At 42.8% G+C, this 19835-nt stretch overlaps 1 protein-coding gene across 1 annotated transcript; it reads left to right on the top strand.

The window, feature by feature from the left end:
- Positions 1 to 2107: 2107 nt before the first annotated feature.
- mtfmt (mitochondrial methionyl-tRNA formyltransferase) lies at positions 2108 to 19823 on the top strand. Its single transcript, XM_084307594.1, has 9 exons — positions 2108 to 2603; positions 7498 to 7695; positions 8300 to 8422; positions 11650 to 11752; positions 13751 to 13826; positions 16800 to 16891; positions 18664 to 18742; positions 19334 to 19407; positions 19567 to 19823. Exons 1-9 carry the CDS (start codon positions 2380 to 2382, stop codon positions 19819 to 19821), a joined length of 1224 nt encoding a protein of 407 aa, XP_084163720.1. The 5' UTR covers positions 2108 to 2379; the 3' UTR covers positions 19822 to 19823.
- The last annotated feature ends 12 nt before the right edge of the window (positions 19824 to 19835 follow it).

Below are 19835 nucleotides of genomic sequence, written 5' to 3'. Positions count from 1 at the left end.
TTAATCTGATCCTTCGTAACACAACCAATTAACCTTCTGTAGTGTGGCAGTGAAAGGGTTAACCTTCTGTATTGTCGCAGTGAAAGGGTTAACTGTGGGGGACAGTGCGACGAGGAGCCCCCAGATGAGTATTGTTTTTGTCTGTCGGCCAATCCCCAGGTCCTCTCCCCGTGAGGTTAAAGGTCGACAGCTGCGCCCTAATCGTGTACCCTTAAGTCAATAATGTCCAATGTTCTAGGTGCAGAATATAGGAGAGACACACAGCAAACCTCACATTTCAGCAAATACTGTTTATACCTTCCATGGTACAATGTTGCATTCAGGATACACAGTTCACACTGCAGTTCCAGAGGTTAATCCACAGTTTATATTCCAGAGGTTAAGCCACAGTTTATATTCCAGAGGTTAAGCCATAGGTACAGTATACTCCACATGGTAATGTAGAAAAGTGACACAAGATCATTGAGAAACAACCCAGTTAGTTTGGGGAGCGATGTCAATCTGTGACATTCAAGTGGAGAAAAACCTGTAATCCCACTGGTGTTGTAGTCGAGTCACTAAATCTCGAGTCCTAGTCGAGTCTCGAGTCCCCAGTGTTCGAGTCCGAGTCCAAGTCCGAGTCACCAAAGAAGAGCCCGAGTCGAGGCCGAGTCGAGTCCCCATTACCCCCCTAGTCCGAGTCCAAGTCCAAGTCATCAAGGTTGAGTCTGAGCTGTCATACAAATAAAAAAAGGCCTACATTTACATTTACATTTAGTCATTTAGCTGACACTTTTATCCAAAGCGACTTACAAGTCTAGAGATCTAGAGGTCTAGAGATTAAACATAAATGACACAGCGGTCACCGTTTCAAAGGGAGTTTATTTACTTTGTGACACACAATAGCCAAACAAATGCACTAGCCATCAGTATCTTATGCCTAAATGATTAGGGCCTATTACAAAAATAAATGAAAAGAAAACTCTTACACCTTACACTTGCACCTTCCGAGTCCGAAATGCAGTCAATGCTCGAGTCCAAGTCCAAGTCGAGTCACGAGTCCTGAAAATCAAAACACTGGAGCTTAAACACACGGGGGATTTACTCCAGATGATGTGTCAACATTGTTAAAACCTTGGCCTAAAGTTCTGTTTACATACAGGACACGTCACTCATTTGTAATAATTTATGTAAAACTGAGATATCAAAAAGCCAAACAGGAGTATTACTTTCACTGTTGTTGTCCTTCTCTGAACTAAGGATTATAGTCTTTTCCGTCTAGGTTACTTTTTTGAAGTGGAAATCGGTTGGCCTTGCATTTGACAAGGTCTTTGACCAGGGTTGCTTGGTTACTATTTAGTCAGCCTTGCTTTGACTCATCGGTCAAACACCTGGCACATGCAGAGTGTTGTAATATTTAGCTGGTAAAAGATTTATTTTTATATTTATGGCAAGGGTGTCGTTTAAACGGAGGGGTGAATGACCTCTGTGTCATTTAAAACAGAAGGATATGTTGTTGTCATGGTTAACATCTATTGTGATCATTCATTAAGCATTAGGCCTAGGCATATATTGTTTGTTTTATTCTGTCTTTTAAAAAATGTATTTATTTATGTATTTGGTTGTTTATTTAGATTGGAGATCATTCACAAACATTCTGTTTCTTATTTCTTTCTTAAACGGTTAAAAGGTTTTTCTACACAGATATCTCCTGTTGTTTTTGCTAAAGCTGTTTCTCAGATACTTTTGTTCCCTAAAGACAAGTCGGACCCACTGACCGGTATATGAGTGTATTGTATCAGTACTGTCTATCTGTATGTCATGTATGTCATGTTATGATGAATTGAAAATGGGGGACCCTGATGTAAACAAGACGAAAGTCTTTCTCTGGTCTGCATCCCCTTAACAATTGTGTGTGTTGAGCCGTATTGTATTGCATAGATATCTATATAGAACAGTTCTATATAGATATCTATGCTGTATTGTACCCATACTACAATCTGTTAATAAAGTTTTCATTCATTCAATCAATCAATGAGCGGAACTATACATTCAATCGTGTGCGCGAAGAACACTTTTTATTGTGGGACCGGAAGTATCCTTGCTGTCATGAAAAAACATGGCGGCGCCCATAAACCTAACGCTGTAACGTTGTTGTCGGGATCATGAATCATCGAGATAATAAGACATTCACGCGCCTTTATAGAGATATATTTATTAAATGTGAAATGTAGCTATGGAATACATGTTAATACACGACCTATCAATATTGTTATTAGAATTTAGAACGTCGAATCGATAGCCGGCGAGGCAGACTGAAGTCATTGAGCCTCTGACTCTCTGTGGATGACAGGTTGTTGTCCTGATAGCTGCTGCAGCCGATAATAAATAATAATAATAATGTGGAATCATGTCAAGACGAGACAGCTCGGTCTGAACATACTCCATGGCCTTTGCTCCGGCTGCACGGTGCAGAGATCAGAGTCTGTGGGTCTGTGCGGCTGGAGGAGCCACTGTCTGGGGAGGAGGAGACATGTCTCCACAGCCAGACCCCCCTGGAGGGTTCTGTTCTTTGGCACAGATGACTTCGCCCTGGAATGCCTCAAACTACTCGCCTCTTCCAGGTAGGACTCTGACATGAACTGCTCAGTGTTGTAATGCTGCTATACTTTGGAAAGAGGGGGTGGGAGCACCTAGTGTCTGAGTCTGACTATGATTTACGTCAAATGTATATATATTTTTTTTAGACTCTTTTTGTATCACAAACAGTACTGTATTTGTAAATCTGATATGTCATACATGTATAGATGTAGCAGTACTGTCTATCTGTATGTCATGTATGTCCTGATGAATTGAAAATGGTGGACCCTGATGACGTAAACAAGACGAAAGTCTTTCTCTGGTCTGCATCCCCTTAACAATTGTGTGTATTGAACTGTACTGTACCCATTCTGCACTCTGTTAATAAAGTTTTCAATCAATCAATCAAAGACATTTTACTCTTGTGTTTTCCAATCAATCAATGATTATAGACTGCAGCAGATGGTTTATCATTTGAAAATACAAAGAAATGGGGTAACCGTATGCTTGTAAGGTATGGGTGACGACTTGGGGCTGGGCGACCGATACGGCCTCTAAATGATATCACGATATAAATGATATCACGATATGTTTTGGCTATGTCACACAAATCGATACACGATATATATCATGATATTTTGACATTTCCTCTAAAGCACTTAAAAATGCTTGATTTAACCCGTTGATGCATACAGTCACGCCAACATGATGATTATAATAGTCCCTGCAACATATGTCTGCATTAAACCATGAAGATGCTTTAAAAAATAATTTAATTAAAAGTTTCTAAAAATCTAAAAGAGTATTCTACTGACACACTAATACAGACTTTTCTTTATTAACATCTAAGACAATTTATATAAAAACTCTTGGGTGCCTAAGACTTTTGCACAGTACTGTGTTTTCTATCCACTTTAGCCAAAAATACACACACACTACTGTGAGAAAATGATAATAATTTTTATTATCGGCAATGTTGTAACATGGTAAACAAAACACTGTAAAGGTGTGTGTGCATCATCATCATCATCATCATCATCATCATCATCATCATCATCATCATCATATATATATATTTACTTTGTAAATTGCATGAAACATTATGAAGTATTCTCTTATGCCGCTTTTCCACGGTCTGCATGGTACTACCCAGTGCCCTTTTGATTTTATATGGCTTTAGTAGTACTACCTACTCAACTAACTCGGTAGTACGTGTCACCGTGTGTGTACGTGACGTGTGAGTGTGTGTGCATTTTCTTTCTGTGAGAGGGAGCGACGAGAGAGTAAAGCGCTGTGCTCATCTCATCTCAGCCACGGCGGCTTAGAAACTGACGTGAGGTGGGTTTGTGCAAAACATCACGATGTCCACGATACGTTTAAAAAGTGTATCATTAAAACAATACAGGCTCTTTATGATAAACCAAGAGCAAGAATTAAGATAAATGGGACAGTGTCTAGTTCCTTCGGACTAGAACGCGGGACTAGGCAGGGTTGCCCAATTAGTCCTTTATTGTTCGCAATTTTTATTGAACCCCTGAGTCAGTGGATTATACAGAATACAAATATTAAAGGGATAGATATGAAGGGGGGGGAACAAAAAATGTCCTTATTTGCGGACGATGTATTAGTGTATTTATCAAGCCCAGAACATTCACTTAAACAGTTATTTTTGCTCTTAGAACAATATGGGTCATTCTCAGGGTATAAATTGAATGTAACGAAAACGCAAATTCTTAGTTTTAAATATAGCCCTTCAAGAAATATAAAGACGAAATTTAAATTACAATGGGAAGCAGAATCCATGAGATATTTGGGAGTAAATATACCAAAAGATTTGTCAAATTTGTTCACCATTAACTTCCTCCCCCTGAATCAAAAGATTAAAGAAGACATAAGGAGATGGGATGCAATACCTCTTCTGAATTTTGGATCGCGAATTGAATCGGTAAAAATGAATATTTTGCCGAGATTACTCTATCTGTTCCAGGCCCTCCCTCTAGACCTACCTGACCAAAAATTTCAGGAATGGGATAAACTTATTTCAAGGTACATCTGGCAAGGGCGGAGACCTAGAATTAGATACAAGAGTCTACAACTAGCAAAGAGCAGGGGAGGGGTTGCACTTCCATGTTTGAAGGACTATTATATTGCAGCTCAATTAAGACCAATGACGTGTTGGTGTAGTCCAGAATATTTTGCCAGGTGGAAGGAGATTGAGATGGCGGTAACAAGTTCAAGTTCAAGTTCTTTAATAGTTGTCATACAGAAGTACAGAATACTTTCATACAAAATGCTTCTTACTGTTACGCTCCAGAGACTGTGCTAGACAAGATAGTATCAAATAACATAATAACATAATATAGCATGAATTTAGAAGAAGAAAATGAGGTCACAGTGTTCGGTATAGACATATGTACAATGTTCTGAGTTACCATATAATATACAATACACAATACTATGCAGTGTACTAATGTACAGTACTATCTAGTGCAAAGCAGAAATGGGATGAGGTACAATTTTAGGTACAATTTACAGTAAGGTGTACGAGTTGTAGTGCAATCCTTCATCCATAAATATAAAGTGTGGGGAGTGGGTGCTACAGTGTGTTTGTTTAAAGTGGGTGTGTGCTATAAGTGTGTGGAGTGGGTGCTACAGTGTGTTTGTTTAAAGTGAGTGTGTGCGTGTGAGCAGAGTATCCAATTCAAGCTGCAATTGGGGATAAGGCTTTGATGAATGATTTAAGGGAGATGGGAAATCCATGGATTAGTTTACCACTTAAGTTGTGGAGTAAGGTAACAGCCCCAAAAAATTCAAAAGAAGCCATAAAAGTTTTGAGATGGTGTGCGTATGACCCAGAGTTCGTACCCAAAAGAATGGACGTACGGTTTAAAGGGTGGGAGACTCTAGGCCTAACAGCATATTGTACCTTTTTACATCAGGGGTCAATGAAGAGCTTTCAAGATCTGTAGTTGCAGCATGGTTTGAAAAATGAAGATTTTTACAGATATCTTCAGGTTCGGCACCATATTGAGCAACTACTGAAGCAAAGTAAACAAACACTTTCTGAAAATATTTTATTAAAAGTCTTCAGAGGGGCTTATGTCTCGAACTCGAACCAAAAAACCATCTCAAGACTCTATAAGGGATTACAACAGACGAAAGGTAATTCATTGTATGTAAAACAGAAGTGGGAAAGGGAGGGAAACCTAAATATAACAGAAGAGGAATGGGAGGATTTATGTGAAATACAATGGAAAACATCAAGTTCACCAGTATGGAGAGAATTTTGTTGGAAATCCCTGATTAGGTTCTTTAGTACTCCAGCTCAAGGGAGCCACCATACCAAATCTTCCAACTGCTGGAGACAGTGTGGCCTCTCAGAGGCAAATCATTACCACATATTCTGGTCATGTCCCTTGCTGAAGCCTTTCTGGAGGGAGGTCCATACAATCTTTGAAAAAGTATTCCAGGGGGACATCCCATTTAAATTGGAAAGCCTATACTTCGGCGCCAGGCCATTAGAAAATGGGGATAGATATATATTTGAGATATTAAGTGCGGCCAGCAGGAAAGCCATCACTAGAAAGTGGTTAAGAACAGAAATTCCTACAGTGGATGATTGGATTGATATTATTTATGATATTTTTAAGATGGAAAGAATTACTTTTTCTTTTAGGTTGCAACAGGATAAGTTTAGGAAGAAATGGGAAAGATGGATAATGTACATTACACCGTTACGACCTTCATTTGTTTAAGGTGTATAGAAATGATCATTCGGGATAATTGTTAAGTGAAACTTGTGTAAATGGAGGAGAGTATCAGGAAGATGCACCCCAACATATTATTTGGTTATTTGTTTACTTTATGGTAAATGCAGATATATTGGAGAGGTACCATAACATATAATTTTGTCTTGTTGCGTTTTGTTATTTATTATTTTTTGTTATCGTTTTTGTTTGTCTAGAAAAAAAAAAGTATAGGATGTTATTGACTGTATGGGTCCTCACGCACGTAATGATACTTCTGCACTGCAACTTTTAAGTTAAGTAATAATTATTAACAATTGATGCAATTTGTACAGCAGAAGGCGAAATCAAGATATTGTTTGTATGGACCATGGTGAAAATCAATAAAAAGATAATTAAAAAAAAAAAAAAAAAAGTGTATCATTAGGCGGTTAGGTGGCGTAGCGGAGATTGCGTTCGTCACCAACCCCGGAGCTGTTCGCTTGTTCGAATCCAGCTCACAGCTCCGGGGTTGTCACCAGCTTGGCTGGCCGTTCACACTAATACAATTGGCAGTATTAGAGGGTGGGAGAAGCTGGCGGGGTGGGTCCGGGTCGTTGTAAACAGCGACTCCTACAGTTCGGTCGGGGCGCCTGCTAAGTGCGGATAGGACCTGAGTGGGATAGTGTGATCCTTCCACACGCTACGCCCTCTCGGGGAGGATCCGCGCTGCCAGGTGAAAAGAAGCGGTTGATTGGCTGGACGTGTGTCGGAGGAAGCACGTGATAGCCTCCACTCTCCCAGATGATCTGACTGTGGGGGGTAAGTGCGCAGCGACCAGGAAGGGGATTGGGAATTGGCATACGACTAACATTGGGATGGGAGAAAAATCGGAGGAAAATGGAGGGGGAAAAATATAAATATAAAAAAAAAAGAAAAGTGTATCATTAATAATAAATGAACTGTTTATTTAATATCGTCATATCGCCCACCCCTAGATGACGTCACGTGACGTATAAACAATCGGAATTGGTCATTAAAGCTAATGGACTTGATGATCTGCCTGATGTTGTATCTCTTATGGGGAAAATGGATCTCAGTCAGTTTTGCTTTAGCGTACCTCAATACGTCTGGTGTTGGTGCATCTTCATTCTTGAGGCTGAATGAACGGTGGTAAAGTTACTACTTCACGACACCTGGTTTCTGTCTGCAGGGAGTCCAACGAGAGGGTAGTGGAGTCTCTTGAAGTGGTCACTTTGTCCAACAACGTCCCTGTGAAGCGGTTCGCTGACCAGAAGCAGCTGCCGACCCACTCCTGGCCCCCCGCGGACCTGACGGGCAGGTTTGACGTGGGCGTGGTGGTGTCCTTTGGCTGCCTGCTGCGGGAGGAACTGATCAGCCAGTTCCCAAAGTGAGCAAAACTTCTGGTCTCCTCCTCTTTCCTCTTCGGACCCTGCCTTGTGTAGTACACTACACCTGCATAACACATGATGGGGCTGAACAGAAGTATTGTTACAGTATTTCCTGAATTTCCCCTCGGGATTAATAAAGTACTTCTATTCTATTCTATTCTATTCTATTTACTTCTGCACTTTTCAAACCTCAAGAAGAAACTGTTCAGAATGATGTGCAGGAGATCTGGTCTGCAGCATGTCCAGACGACGTAAACCTTTTCAAACTGAGGAAGCCATAACCCCCCTAACTAAGCATTAAGCATCTTATCCCCAATCAGTTTTTTTGTTTAATTTACTTTCTTGTATTTTTTTTTATTTTCAAAGTGAAGAGAAACACAATTGACGTTAAACTCTTATGTCGACACGTCACAATTCATACTGAAATCACAATATTCACATAGATATAATTTTTGTCATTGTTAATAATATCGTGCTGCTGCTCTAACGGCAAGTGTATGCCTAGTCTGTCACCTCACTCTCGCCTCAGACTGTGTGTGTGTGTGTGTGCGTGTGCGTGTGCGTGTGTGTGCGTGTGTGTGTGCGCGTGCACGTGCGCTCCAGTGGGATCCTGAACGTGCACCCCAGCCTGCTCCCGAGGTGGCGTGGCCCGGCTCCTGTGTTCCACACCATCCTGCACGGAGACACCGTCACCGGGGTCTCTGTCATCCAGATCCGCCCCAAGAGGTAACCTGCCCCCTCCCCCTCTCCTCTAATAATCATAATGATAATACATTTTATTTATATAGCGCTTCTCAAGAGAGGAAGTCCCTCTCTTCCTCTCTCCCCCCCATCCCTCTCTTCCTCTCTCCCCCCCATCCCTCTCTTCCTCTCTCCCCCCCATCCCTCTCTTCCTCTCTCTCCCCCATCCCTCTCTTCCTCTCTCTCCCCCATCCCTCTCTTCCTCTCTCTCCCCCATCCCTCTCTTCCTCTCTCTCCCCCATCCCTCTTCCTCTCTCTCCCCATCCCTCTCTTCCTCTCTCCCCCATCCCTCTCTTCCTCTCTCTCCCCCATCCCTCTCTTCCTCTCTCTCCCCATCCCTCTCTTCCTCTCTCTCCCCCATCCCTCTCTTCCCCTCTCTCCCCCATCCCTCTCTTCCTCTCTCTCCCCATCCCTCTCTTCCTCTCTCTCCCCCATCCCTCTCTTCCTCTCTCTCCCCCATCCCTCTCTTCCTCTCTCTCCCCCATCCCTCTCTTCCTCTCTCTCCCCCATCCCTCTCTTCCTCTCTCTCCCCATCCCTCTCTTCCTCTCTCCACCGTCCCTCTCTTCCTCTCTCTCCCCCATCCCTCTCTTCCTCTCTCCCCCTCTCTATCTTCCTCTCTCCCCCATCCCTCTCTTCCTCTCTCTCCCCCATCCCTCTCTTCCTCTCTCTCCCCCATCCCTCTCTTCCTCTCTCTCCCCCATCCCTCTCTTCCTCTCTCCACCATCCCTCTCTTCCTATCTCTCCCCCATCCCTCTCTTCCTCTCTCCCCCATCCCTCTCTTCCCCTCTCTCCCCCATCCCTCTCTTCCTCTCTCTCCCCCATCCCTCTCTTCCCCTCTCTCCCCCATCCCTCTCTTCCTCTCTCTCCCCATCCCTCTCTTCCTCTCTCCACCTGTCCCTCTTCCTCTCTCTCCCCCATCCCTCTCTTCCTCTCTCCCCATCCCTCTCTTCCTCTCTCCACCTGTCCCTCTCTTCCTCTCTCTCCCCCATCCCTCTCTTCCTCTCTCCCCCATCCCTCTCTTCCTCTCTCTCCCCCATCCCTCTCTTCCTCTCTCCCCATCCCTCTCTTCCTCTCTCTCCCCCATCCCTCTCTTCCTCTCTCCCCCATCCCTCTCTTCCTCTCTCTCCCCCATCCCTCTCTTCCTCTCTCTCCCCCATCCCTCTCTTCCTCTCTCCCCCATCCCTCTCTTCCCCTCTCCCCCATCCCTCTCTTCCCCTCTCTCCCCCATCTCTCTCTTCCTCTCCCCCATCCCTCTCTTCCCCTCTCTCCACCGTCCCTCTCTTCCTCTCTCTCCCCCTCTCTCTCTTCCTCTCTCCACCTCTCTCTCTTCCCCTCTCCACCCGTCCTTCTCTTGTCTTTTCCAGTTCAAGCCCCAATCAGTGATTTTCTTTTGACCATATCATTTACATTTTACATTTACATTTAGTAATTTAGCTGACGCTTTATCCAAAGCGACTTACGAGTTCAAGTGTGCTGTATTTTCTCATAAATGATTGCAAAACAAATCATACAGGGGGCAGAATGATCGTACAACCCTGGCTGGAGCAGTCCTTTATTTACCTTTATTTACCTTTATTTGTCCTTCTATAATAATAATTAGGGATGCTCGATATTGGCTTTTTTACCGATATCCGATATACCGATATTGTCCAACTCTTAATTTCCGATACCGATATCAACGGATACCGATATATGCAGGGTCCTCCCCCCCCCCCCCCCAAAAAACGGAATAATTTCAGGTAATTAACATACTATGTCTTGTTGTGGAATTAACACAACATTATGCATACTTTTGACAATAAATAAAATCAGAATTTGTTCTTACTTGCTTGCCTGGGTAAATAATGGTTATAGAAATGTAAATTTTTTTTTAAACCGATACCGATATTTTCCGATATCACATTTTAATGCCAATATCGGCCGATAATATTGGACATCCCTAATAATAATAATAGATTTAATTTATATAGCACACTTTAAACTCAGTGAGCTCTCAAGGTGCTTCACAGCAGAAGGAAAACAAAATAAAAAATAGAATAAAAAGGTTTAAAACATAAAAAACAATTCAAATGAATAAAATAAAATAAACAAAACATAGGAGCAGATTAACACTTTGATTGCCATGGGTTAAATTCATGATATACCATCCGTTGCCAGCTCTATTTAACATGGAGAAGTTCCCCTTCTTTGCAGGGCTATAACTTTTTAAATTCTATTGCTAGATTGCCATTATTAGGGCCCATTCAATGTCCTATATGTATTGTTCATGGTGTAGCAACGTTAAACTTTTTCATTCACATATTCATACAAAAATATGGTCTAAAGTATAAGTATGTTTTCATCTCTTTCTGCAGCTTTCTCCAGAACGTGATCTATAGCCCCAAATGCATTATATTGATGATCAAATACAGTTTGGTAGGAATCTGTGCGAGATAAAAAATTTCAACTGGATGTACTTCTAGGAGTTACTACATGTCATCTGATGTTGACCGGATGGGCGAGGGGGCATTTATAATTCCGTGGGCAACGTTATACCATTCATCTAATGTGGGTCATATGTTCATCATAGCAGTTTATATCGAACACGGTAATACTACACGCTAAAACTCACCCCAGTCTCCTCGGGCCGTTGGGCGATCAGCGTGGAGTAGACAGTTTTTCATTATGGGATGTCGAAATACCCGATCCATTTCCAGGTTGTATAATAGTATATATGTCCAAATCATGTTGTTTTTTCGAGTTATTTCCACCGATCGATGTTCACTGTGTGAAGACGGAGTCTCTCTAACATTAGCGAGTGCCCGGACCACATATGGAGTGAGCCCTGCCGGTTCAAAGGTTGACATCCGGTTTCGATCTGCCGATCGGCCACCAGATGGCGCTCTTGAACCGCTAGAGGGTTGAGAGGAGATCAGCACTGTGTGTCAAGGCTGCGGAGGGGAAATATGATTTCGATCACAGATTTTTGAAATATTGATATCAAAGACGAGTTACGGCGTCATCGGCAACTTGAGCATGGCGGGGAATGACGAGTTCCGGCGTTTTCGGCAGTTAAAGTGTTAAAAAACAGGCTCTATTGGAAGGCAGAGCAAAACAAATGGGTTTTAAGGCCGGCCTTGAAGGCAGCAATGGAGACTGAGGCCTTGATGGAGCCCTTCTGCTGAAGGTTTGATGTGGGTCAGTTTTTTTTATCTGTGTCCTTCTGCTGCAGGTTTGATGTGGGTCCCATCCTCCACCAGGAGGCCTGCCCGGTCCCTCCTCACTGTACTGCTGATCAGCTGGGAGCCACTCTGGCCACCAGGGGAGCTGTTCTGGTGAGTCCTCCGCTCTCACCCTACTAATGTAGTTTAATCACTCACTCTGGCCACCAGGGGAGCTGTTCTGGTGAGTCCTTACGCTCTCACCCTACTAATGTAGTTTAATCACTCACTCTGGCCACCAGGGGAGCTGTTCTGGTGAGTCCTCCGCTCTCACCATACTAATGTAGTTTAATCACTCACTCTGGCCACCAGGGGAGCTGTTCTGGTGAGTCCTCCGCTCTCACCCTACTAATGTAGTTTAATCACTCACTCTGGCCACCAGGGGAGCTGTTCTGGTGAGTCCTTACGCTCTCACCCTACTAATGTAGTTTAATCACTCACTCTGGCCACCAGGGGAGCTGTTCTGGTGAGTCCTCCGCTCTCACCCTACTAATGTAGTTTAATCACTCACTCTGGCCACCAGGGGAGCTGTTCTGGTGAGTCCTTACGCTCTCACCCTACTAATGTAGTTTAATCACTCACTCTGGCCACCAGGGGAGCTGTTCTGGTGAGTCCTTACGCTCTCACCCTACTAATGTAGTTTAATCACTCACTCTGGCCACCAGGGGAGCTGTTCTGGTGAGTCCTCCGCTCTCACCCTACGAATGTAGTTTAATCACTCACTCTGGCCACCAGGGGAGCTGTTCTGGTGAGTCCTTACGCTCTCACCCTACTGATGTAGTTTAATCACTCACTCTGGCCACCAGGGGAGCTGTTCTGGTGAGTCCTTACGCTCTCACCCTACTAATGTAGTTTAATCACTCACTCTGGCCACCAGGGGAGCTGTTCTGGTGAGTCCTTACGCTCTCACCCTACTAATGTAGTTTAATCACTCACTCTGGCCACCAGGGGAGCTGTTCTGGCGAGCGTGGCAGTGGCTCAGGAGGTAGAGCAGTTGTCTGTTAGTCGGAAGGTTCCCGGTTTGATTCCAGCTCCTCCCGGGCAGCGTGTCGAAGTGTCCTTGAGCAAGGCACTTAATTGTTCTCTTTAATTACTGAACACTGCACAGACTCTAGCACAGTGTACTTCTACTATACCATATGTATACTATTGTCAATAGAGTATATATTGCCATTTTATTATTATGTTCTATTTTATTATTATTTCTATTAATTATCTTTTTTGCTGGCTGTACCTCCCCTCCCCACGCTGCTATGACACCTGAGTTCCCCCACAGCGGGTCGTGAGGCAACACTTGACTTGACTTGAGAGACGGGCTGTGACCCAAGTGAAGAATGTAACTAGTGGTACATGACTGGTACATGCTCTGCATCTGGAATCTGCTCTATGATTTATCACCAAAACAAAAGATGGATCTGTTTCAGGGGGGGGGGGGGGGGGGGGGCCCAGGCAGGTCTACTGAGCCCAGTAATACTTGAGCTGTTCATCCATGAAATGAAAACAGGAATGTTTTATGCTGTGGTTTGGGAGTCTGTCGCTGAAGGCACATTGCTTCCGAGATACACGTGTAAATAAGAACCCTGATTATCAGCTTTTACATTCTGCTCTTATTTTATTTTATTTTTATTTAGTATTTCGGGGAATGACGAGTGAGGGTGAATATTGTGAGAGGAGAATTGGAAGAATGCGCCAATATGAGAATTAGAGACATAGATCATATTAATATAAGTCCACATAGCTAAGAAACAATGGTAAACACTGAAAAAGGCCATTTATAAGATAGTTCCCCTTTAATGTCAAGCCCTGTAAATACAAGTAAAGCTTAGTGGAGACGGAGAGCGCACGGCCCAAGGCGGCATTAGACGGAGACAGATGAGGTACAGATGTAGCCGTTTAACCCTTTCACTGCGACAATACATAGAAGGTTAACCCTTTCACTGCCACACTACAGAAGGTTAACCCTTTACTATCACACTACCGACGTGTGATAGTAAAGGGTTAACCTGTAGTGTGGCAGTGAAAGGGTTAAAGTACCACTCTCCATTGATCACCCCTAGTTCCAGGCGTACAGTTTGTGACCTAACGCGACTCTCTATTCTTGATAATTGACAGCTGATCGACACGTTGAAGACGCTTACGGAGAGAATCGCAAGCGGGAGGGAACAAAGCAGGACGGGTGCAACTTCAGGTACGTCGTGTTTAGGGATGCCCCGATCGATCGGCCATCGATCGTTATCGGCCGATACTCATTATAAATATGCAATCTGTGAATTCCGATAATGAGTCATATTCGCCGATCGCGGAAACTGATCAAGCGAAGCTCTCACTCGCTGTCTGTCTCAGACACACACAACCTGCAAACTGCCGCTGCTCCTCCTCCCTAGCCCCGCCCGCCCCCGTGTAGAGTTTGTAAACAAAGAGGACTGAGAGGCGGCTCCTCTGCTCGAGTCTGTAGTGCATTCGACCTGCGCTAACGTTAGCTACCTAGCTATCGTTACTGTTTAAACAAAATTACCCAGTCAACTATTCACGTTTAGTAGGCATTGTCTAACGGTATTTAGCCGGCTAGCTACCGATAGCTCCTGATATCAACAAATTATCCAGAAAGTCTAGTAGTCCATGTTCATACCTCCGTTAGCTTGCGTTAGCTTGCGTTAGCTGACGTTAGTTTACTGTTCAAAACGAAATGTCCCATTGAACTAAAGTTCTGTCTTAACGTCATCTAGCCGGCTAGCAGTAGCTACAGATAGCTCTTGATATCAATGTCTTATAACATTGATTTAATGCGTATTCGAGCTGAGGGCTTGCTGAATGTGAAATGACCAAAGCACAATAACGTTACCAATAGGGTCCCGCTGCAGCGCCGGAGAATCCTTTTTGGAGCTGGAGGCTACTAGAGTACACACAGACAGTGGAGCTGTTTGCAGATAGCGAGCATTTTGACTTGTTGCGTGGTGGCGATGTCTCGCAGATAATACAAGTACAAGTCTAATTATATAATATATATATTTTATAAAAAAAAAAAGAAAAAAAAAATTATATAAAATAATTTTTAATTTCTTTTTAATCAAAAACAATCGGTATCGGATCGGTATCGGCCGATATGGCTCACGACGATCTGTGATCGGTATCGGTGGCAAAAAACGTGATCGGGGCATCCCTAGTCGTGTTTGTAGGTTTGAAACGCAAACGTTCGTGGGCAGAGCGGTTGTTTCTGAATCCCGGGGGTTCCCTGCGTATTAAAATGCCCATGAAGTTTGTCATCTTTGGTAAATGTTTTGTTACCGGGGAAAGTGGCGACATTTTGTCTTTGAGCACATCTCGATCAGGGGCGTTGATGAAAAGCCCCTTGTTTCTTAGCGACGGAGTAAAGGTTGACATCACTTTCCCTCCATTCTGTTATTAGCTTTGGTCAATATTGGAATCGAGTGCCTTCTGGCATAAATCTTACCGGAACAGACTTTGTATCAAATCAAACCACGGAAGCAAAAACACGTTATTTTTTAATGCCATTGCCTAAGTGATTTTTTCCGAAGAAAATGTAAATGACATGTTTTTCACATCTTGTCCTTGCAGACTAAAGTAATAATAATAATAATAATAATAATAATAATAATAATAATAATAATAATAATAATAATAATAATAATAATAATAATAATAATAATAATAATAATAATAATAATAATAATAATAATATCTTAGATTTATATAGCGCCTTTCAGGAGACCTTACTTGTAAGTGTAAGCCAAAAACTGGATCGTGTACGACAGGGTCCAGTGGTCCATTCCAATAAAGAACTAATATAATTTGGACAATCTCTAATTATGGTTTTATAGATAAAAAGATTGCAATGCAACTTACGTCTCTCTGCCAGAGAGGTCCACCGACCTTATTATATAGGATACAATGGTGAGTACCATAACTATCACCGGTGATAAATCTGATGGCTGAATGATAAAAGAGTGGAAGCCGCTGCATGTCTATAAATCACATCTCCGTAATCCAAAACAGATAGGAACACTGCTTCAACAACTCTCTTTCTACTAATCATAGGGAAGTTGGCTCTATTTCTATACAAAAAGCCAATCTTTTTCCGTAATTTACTGGCGAGAACGCCCACATGATATTTAAATGTAAGTCCTTCATCAATCCAAATACCAAGGTATTTGTATTCTGAAACTCTCTCGATATCAGAACTGTTCAGAGTCGATATATGCAAGTCACTATAAACAATATTTTTGGCTTTGGAAAACAACATGAATTTAGTTTTACTGGCATTAAGCACCAATTTTAGACTAATAAGTGCATCTTGCAGGGCGTCAAAGGAGAGTTGTAAATATTTAGTGGCCAGTTGCACAGAATCAGCAGTACAATAGAGAACTGTGTCATCCACGTAAAGGTGGCTTTGACAGCTGCTCAGAGATGAGACAATATTATTAATATAAATGGTAAATAAGACCGGGCCGAGGATTGATCCCTGTGGAACACCTTTTGTGATGGGTAGAAGCTCTGAAATAACCACATTTTCGACCGTTTTCGGCTTGCCATTGCCCCGACTGCTTTGTTGTTGAATCAAGTCAAATCCTAGGTAAGCGTATATTGTGCGTGTGAACGTTGACATGAAAAGAAAAAAGGTAAAAAAAAATATATATATACATTTAAACGGTATCTCACGTGAATCGATACTCGGTAGTACCGACGTGTTTCGGTAAGTACCTTTTAAAAGTACAGAATTCGGTACCCATCGCTAGTTACACCCTCCTGGGTCGACCCGACACAGCAACTGCCGCAGTAGTGAAAACAGAGACAAATTACTTGAAAGTTTACAAAAATACAACGTTTTTGTCCCACCAAAGGAAACGTCGGTACAAAATGACACCAGTATCATAATATATAATAATAATATAAATAATAAAATTACATTGAGGGACATCCCTCATTTTCAATGTCGTAGAGTATTTACATTCACATAATCATCATCAATACATTTTACAAAGTACAAAGAAGAGAAGAAATAGATTACATATATATTTTTTTTATTATAAAACTGTTCTAATAAAATTGAAACATTTGAAATAGAAAAATCCTTTAAAACATTACACACACGACTCAAACACAATTTGACTTGTGATTCTGGTGATTCTCTCTCCCCCAACAGCCCCCAAGATCACCTCGGCTCTGAGCTGGCTGCTGTGGGAGGAGATGACCTGTGAGCAGATCGACCGGCTGTATCGGGCCATCGGCTCCCGGGTGAGGATCCTCCCAACTGATCTGAGGACTGTGATTAATGGATGCAGGCCAGGTGACCTTATCCACATGGTGGCCATTTTTGCTCTTATGTGGCCCTCCCTCCAGTGGCTCAGGAGGTAGAGCGGTCATCTGGTAAACTGAAAGGTTCCCCGGGTTCGATTCCCGGGCAGCGTGTCGATGTGTCCCTGAGCAAGACACTTAACCCCCTAACTGCTCCCGATGAGCAGGTCGGCACCTCAGCAGCGCCTCACGTGGGTGAATGTGAGGAACAGATTGTAAAGCGCTTTGGATAAAAGCTGCAATATAAATGCAGCCATTTACCATTTATGTCATGCTCAGGTTGGGATTCCTTTCCACCCTGTTCCCAGGTGGAGAGGGATCCCAACCTGAGCATGACATAAAGAGCAAAATGGCCACCGTATGAATATGGTGGAATATGAATACCGGGCTAAAATAGGGCATTGATATCAGATAATTTGTTCAATACTAAAACCCTGTGTGGAAAGCCAACAGAAATCCAAGCAAAGTTTTATTTTCTGCCTTTTTGACACTTCAGCTGCTGAGGTCAGGCAGACGCCTGCGAACCCCAGCTATTAGGACAGGGAGGCTTAGGCTCAGCTTCTTCCCCCAGGCCATCAGAGTCCTGAACAATGAACATTGAGTGCCACAGATCACTGAACTATCCACACACAAGCACACATGAGCACACACACGACACGCACGCTGTGCACGCTCACACACTAGCAGCCACTTTAACACTTTAACATGAGCGGGCACACACTCATGCCGCACACACTCACACTTATTGCCAAAAGGAAAGGCCACTTTAAATCAGTATTAGCAACAGTAACAGTGTATTGCACTACCAAAGCTACCTAGCATGTCCTATATGCTCTGTAAATAACTATGTACAGATACCGATTTTGATGTCACACCATGTTACCTGTTATTGCACAAATCTTTTTGTATTGGATTCTATTATATGTTGTACCCACTGTATTGCACATTGTTGCGGGCAAGACCACCCGCATTTCATTGTATACTCGTATGCCGTGACAAATAAAACTCTTGACTTGACTTGACTTCTGATCTCTGTAGTGAGGGAGATGGGGGTTATATCTCGATCATTCTTTTGCAGAGTAATGTCTATAATATGTGTTTATGATGCTGACCCTATGCGCCTGTATGTGTTGTCACGGTAGTGTTTCCCACAGGATTTTGTGAGACTGTGGTGGGCTGCCCCGTAAACTTCTTTTTGGTACATTTTAAAGTTAATAAATGCATCAATCTGGTGCACTTTGAGAGCAAAATAAAGAGGCTAGATCTATGATGAACTTTGTGCTCAAAACACAACATCGACTAGAGCTTCCCAATCCTCTTCTCGAAGCACCCCAGCCGTTCAATGTATTTGTTAAATTCCACCACCAGCACACCTGATTCAACTTAACTGCCCTTTATTAGTTGAATCAGGTGTGCTGGTGGTGGAATTTAACAAATACATGGAACGGCTGGGGTGGTGTTTTTTTATTTATTTTTTATAATAATAAAGAAAATATTTTCAGTTCATTATAAAACTGTGGCGGGACAAATTAGACTGGCGGGTCGAGGTAATTAATGGGAGACACTGCGTGGTACTGTGTGTCCCACTGTTGTATTTAGACATGTTGTCAGTTGTTGCCGTGTCTTGAGTCGTCGTCACCGAGACACATTTCTGTAGATTCAGTTCTATTTGATTTGGTGAATAAGATGTTTGTCCTCCTCCTCGTCCCCAGATGGACCTGCGCACCACCTGGATGGGGAACACCATCAAACTACTGGACTTTACGGGCAGATGTTACATTTCATTATCGGGTAACAATATGAATCACAATCACAGGCTTTATTATATCCATCGACATCATATCCCCTGTATCCATCTTGACCTATTAGAGCCGTAATCCATAGTGTTACATCATTACCGCAGACATCTTTTAGGTGATGTTTTTTGATCAAATAACAGGTGATCATCATTAAATGACGGATTTGACATATCTCCAATCACAACGGTTGCTTCCCTCCAAGGGAAGAGGGCGGGGCTTGTGGCCAACGAGCTGTGTTGATAGGATAGCATTATGTACCATTTGCACTTGACTGTTCACAATTGAGTAAATTGCTGTTATTCCTTTTTCCTCCATTTACCTTTTTTATAATCTGTTTACATCTGTTATCTTTATATATGTATGTTATAATATATTAAAGATAACACATGTAAACATACATATATAGATAAGATGTAAACAAATGATACAAAGATATGTATAATCTGTTTACATTTGTAATCTTTATATATATATATAATCTGTTTACATCTATTATCTTGCAATGCTGCTATGATGCCCTGAGAGATTAATAAAGTATCTATCGATCAATACTATGAATTGACAGCTCTGGTGTTTGTTCCAGGCAGAGGGAGGACTCCTGCCCCAGGAACAGTCAGCTACCTGAGAGAGTCCAACACCCTGGCTGTCTGCTGTAAGGTGCGACCCAGTCCTATTAGAAACACCACACAATAAACAACCTTTCTGTCCAATTAATGACATCGGAACATTTATTATATTACAGCGTGACGATGTGTGCTAATTGATTCAATGTACTACTAGTGAGTCACTAACGATGATGACCTTTGACCCGTTCAGGACGGCTGGGTGGGCTTCAGAGCCGTGGTTCTGAACAAGAGACTGTCGGCTACAGACTTCTATAACGGATACCTGCACCAGAGCCTCCTGGCCAGCAGGGGGGGCCCCCAGCAGGAAGGCCTGTTCCTCAGCCCCCCCCATCCCCCACGACAGGAAGTGACCCGGGTCCTCAGCCCCCCCATCCCCACGACAGGAAGTGACCCGGGTCTAAAGGGAGACGACCTGCAGTGCACTCTGCCTCACACCAAGTCATAGTGACCAGACTGGTT

The sequence above is a fragment of the Notolepis coatsorum genome, assembly GCF_963971535.1.
Source record: "Notolepis coatsorum genome assembly, chromosome: 2".
Taxonomy (NCBI): domain Eukaryota; kingdom Metazoa; phylum Chordata; class Actinopteri; order Aulopiformes; family Paralepididae; genus Notolepis; species Notolepis coatsorum.
This window is presented reverse-complemented; position numbering and strand designations above follow the sequence as displayed.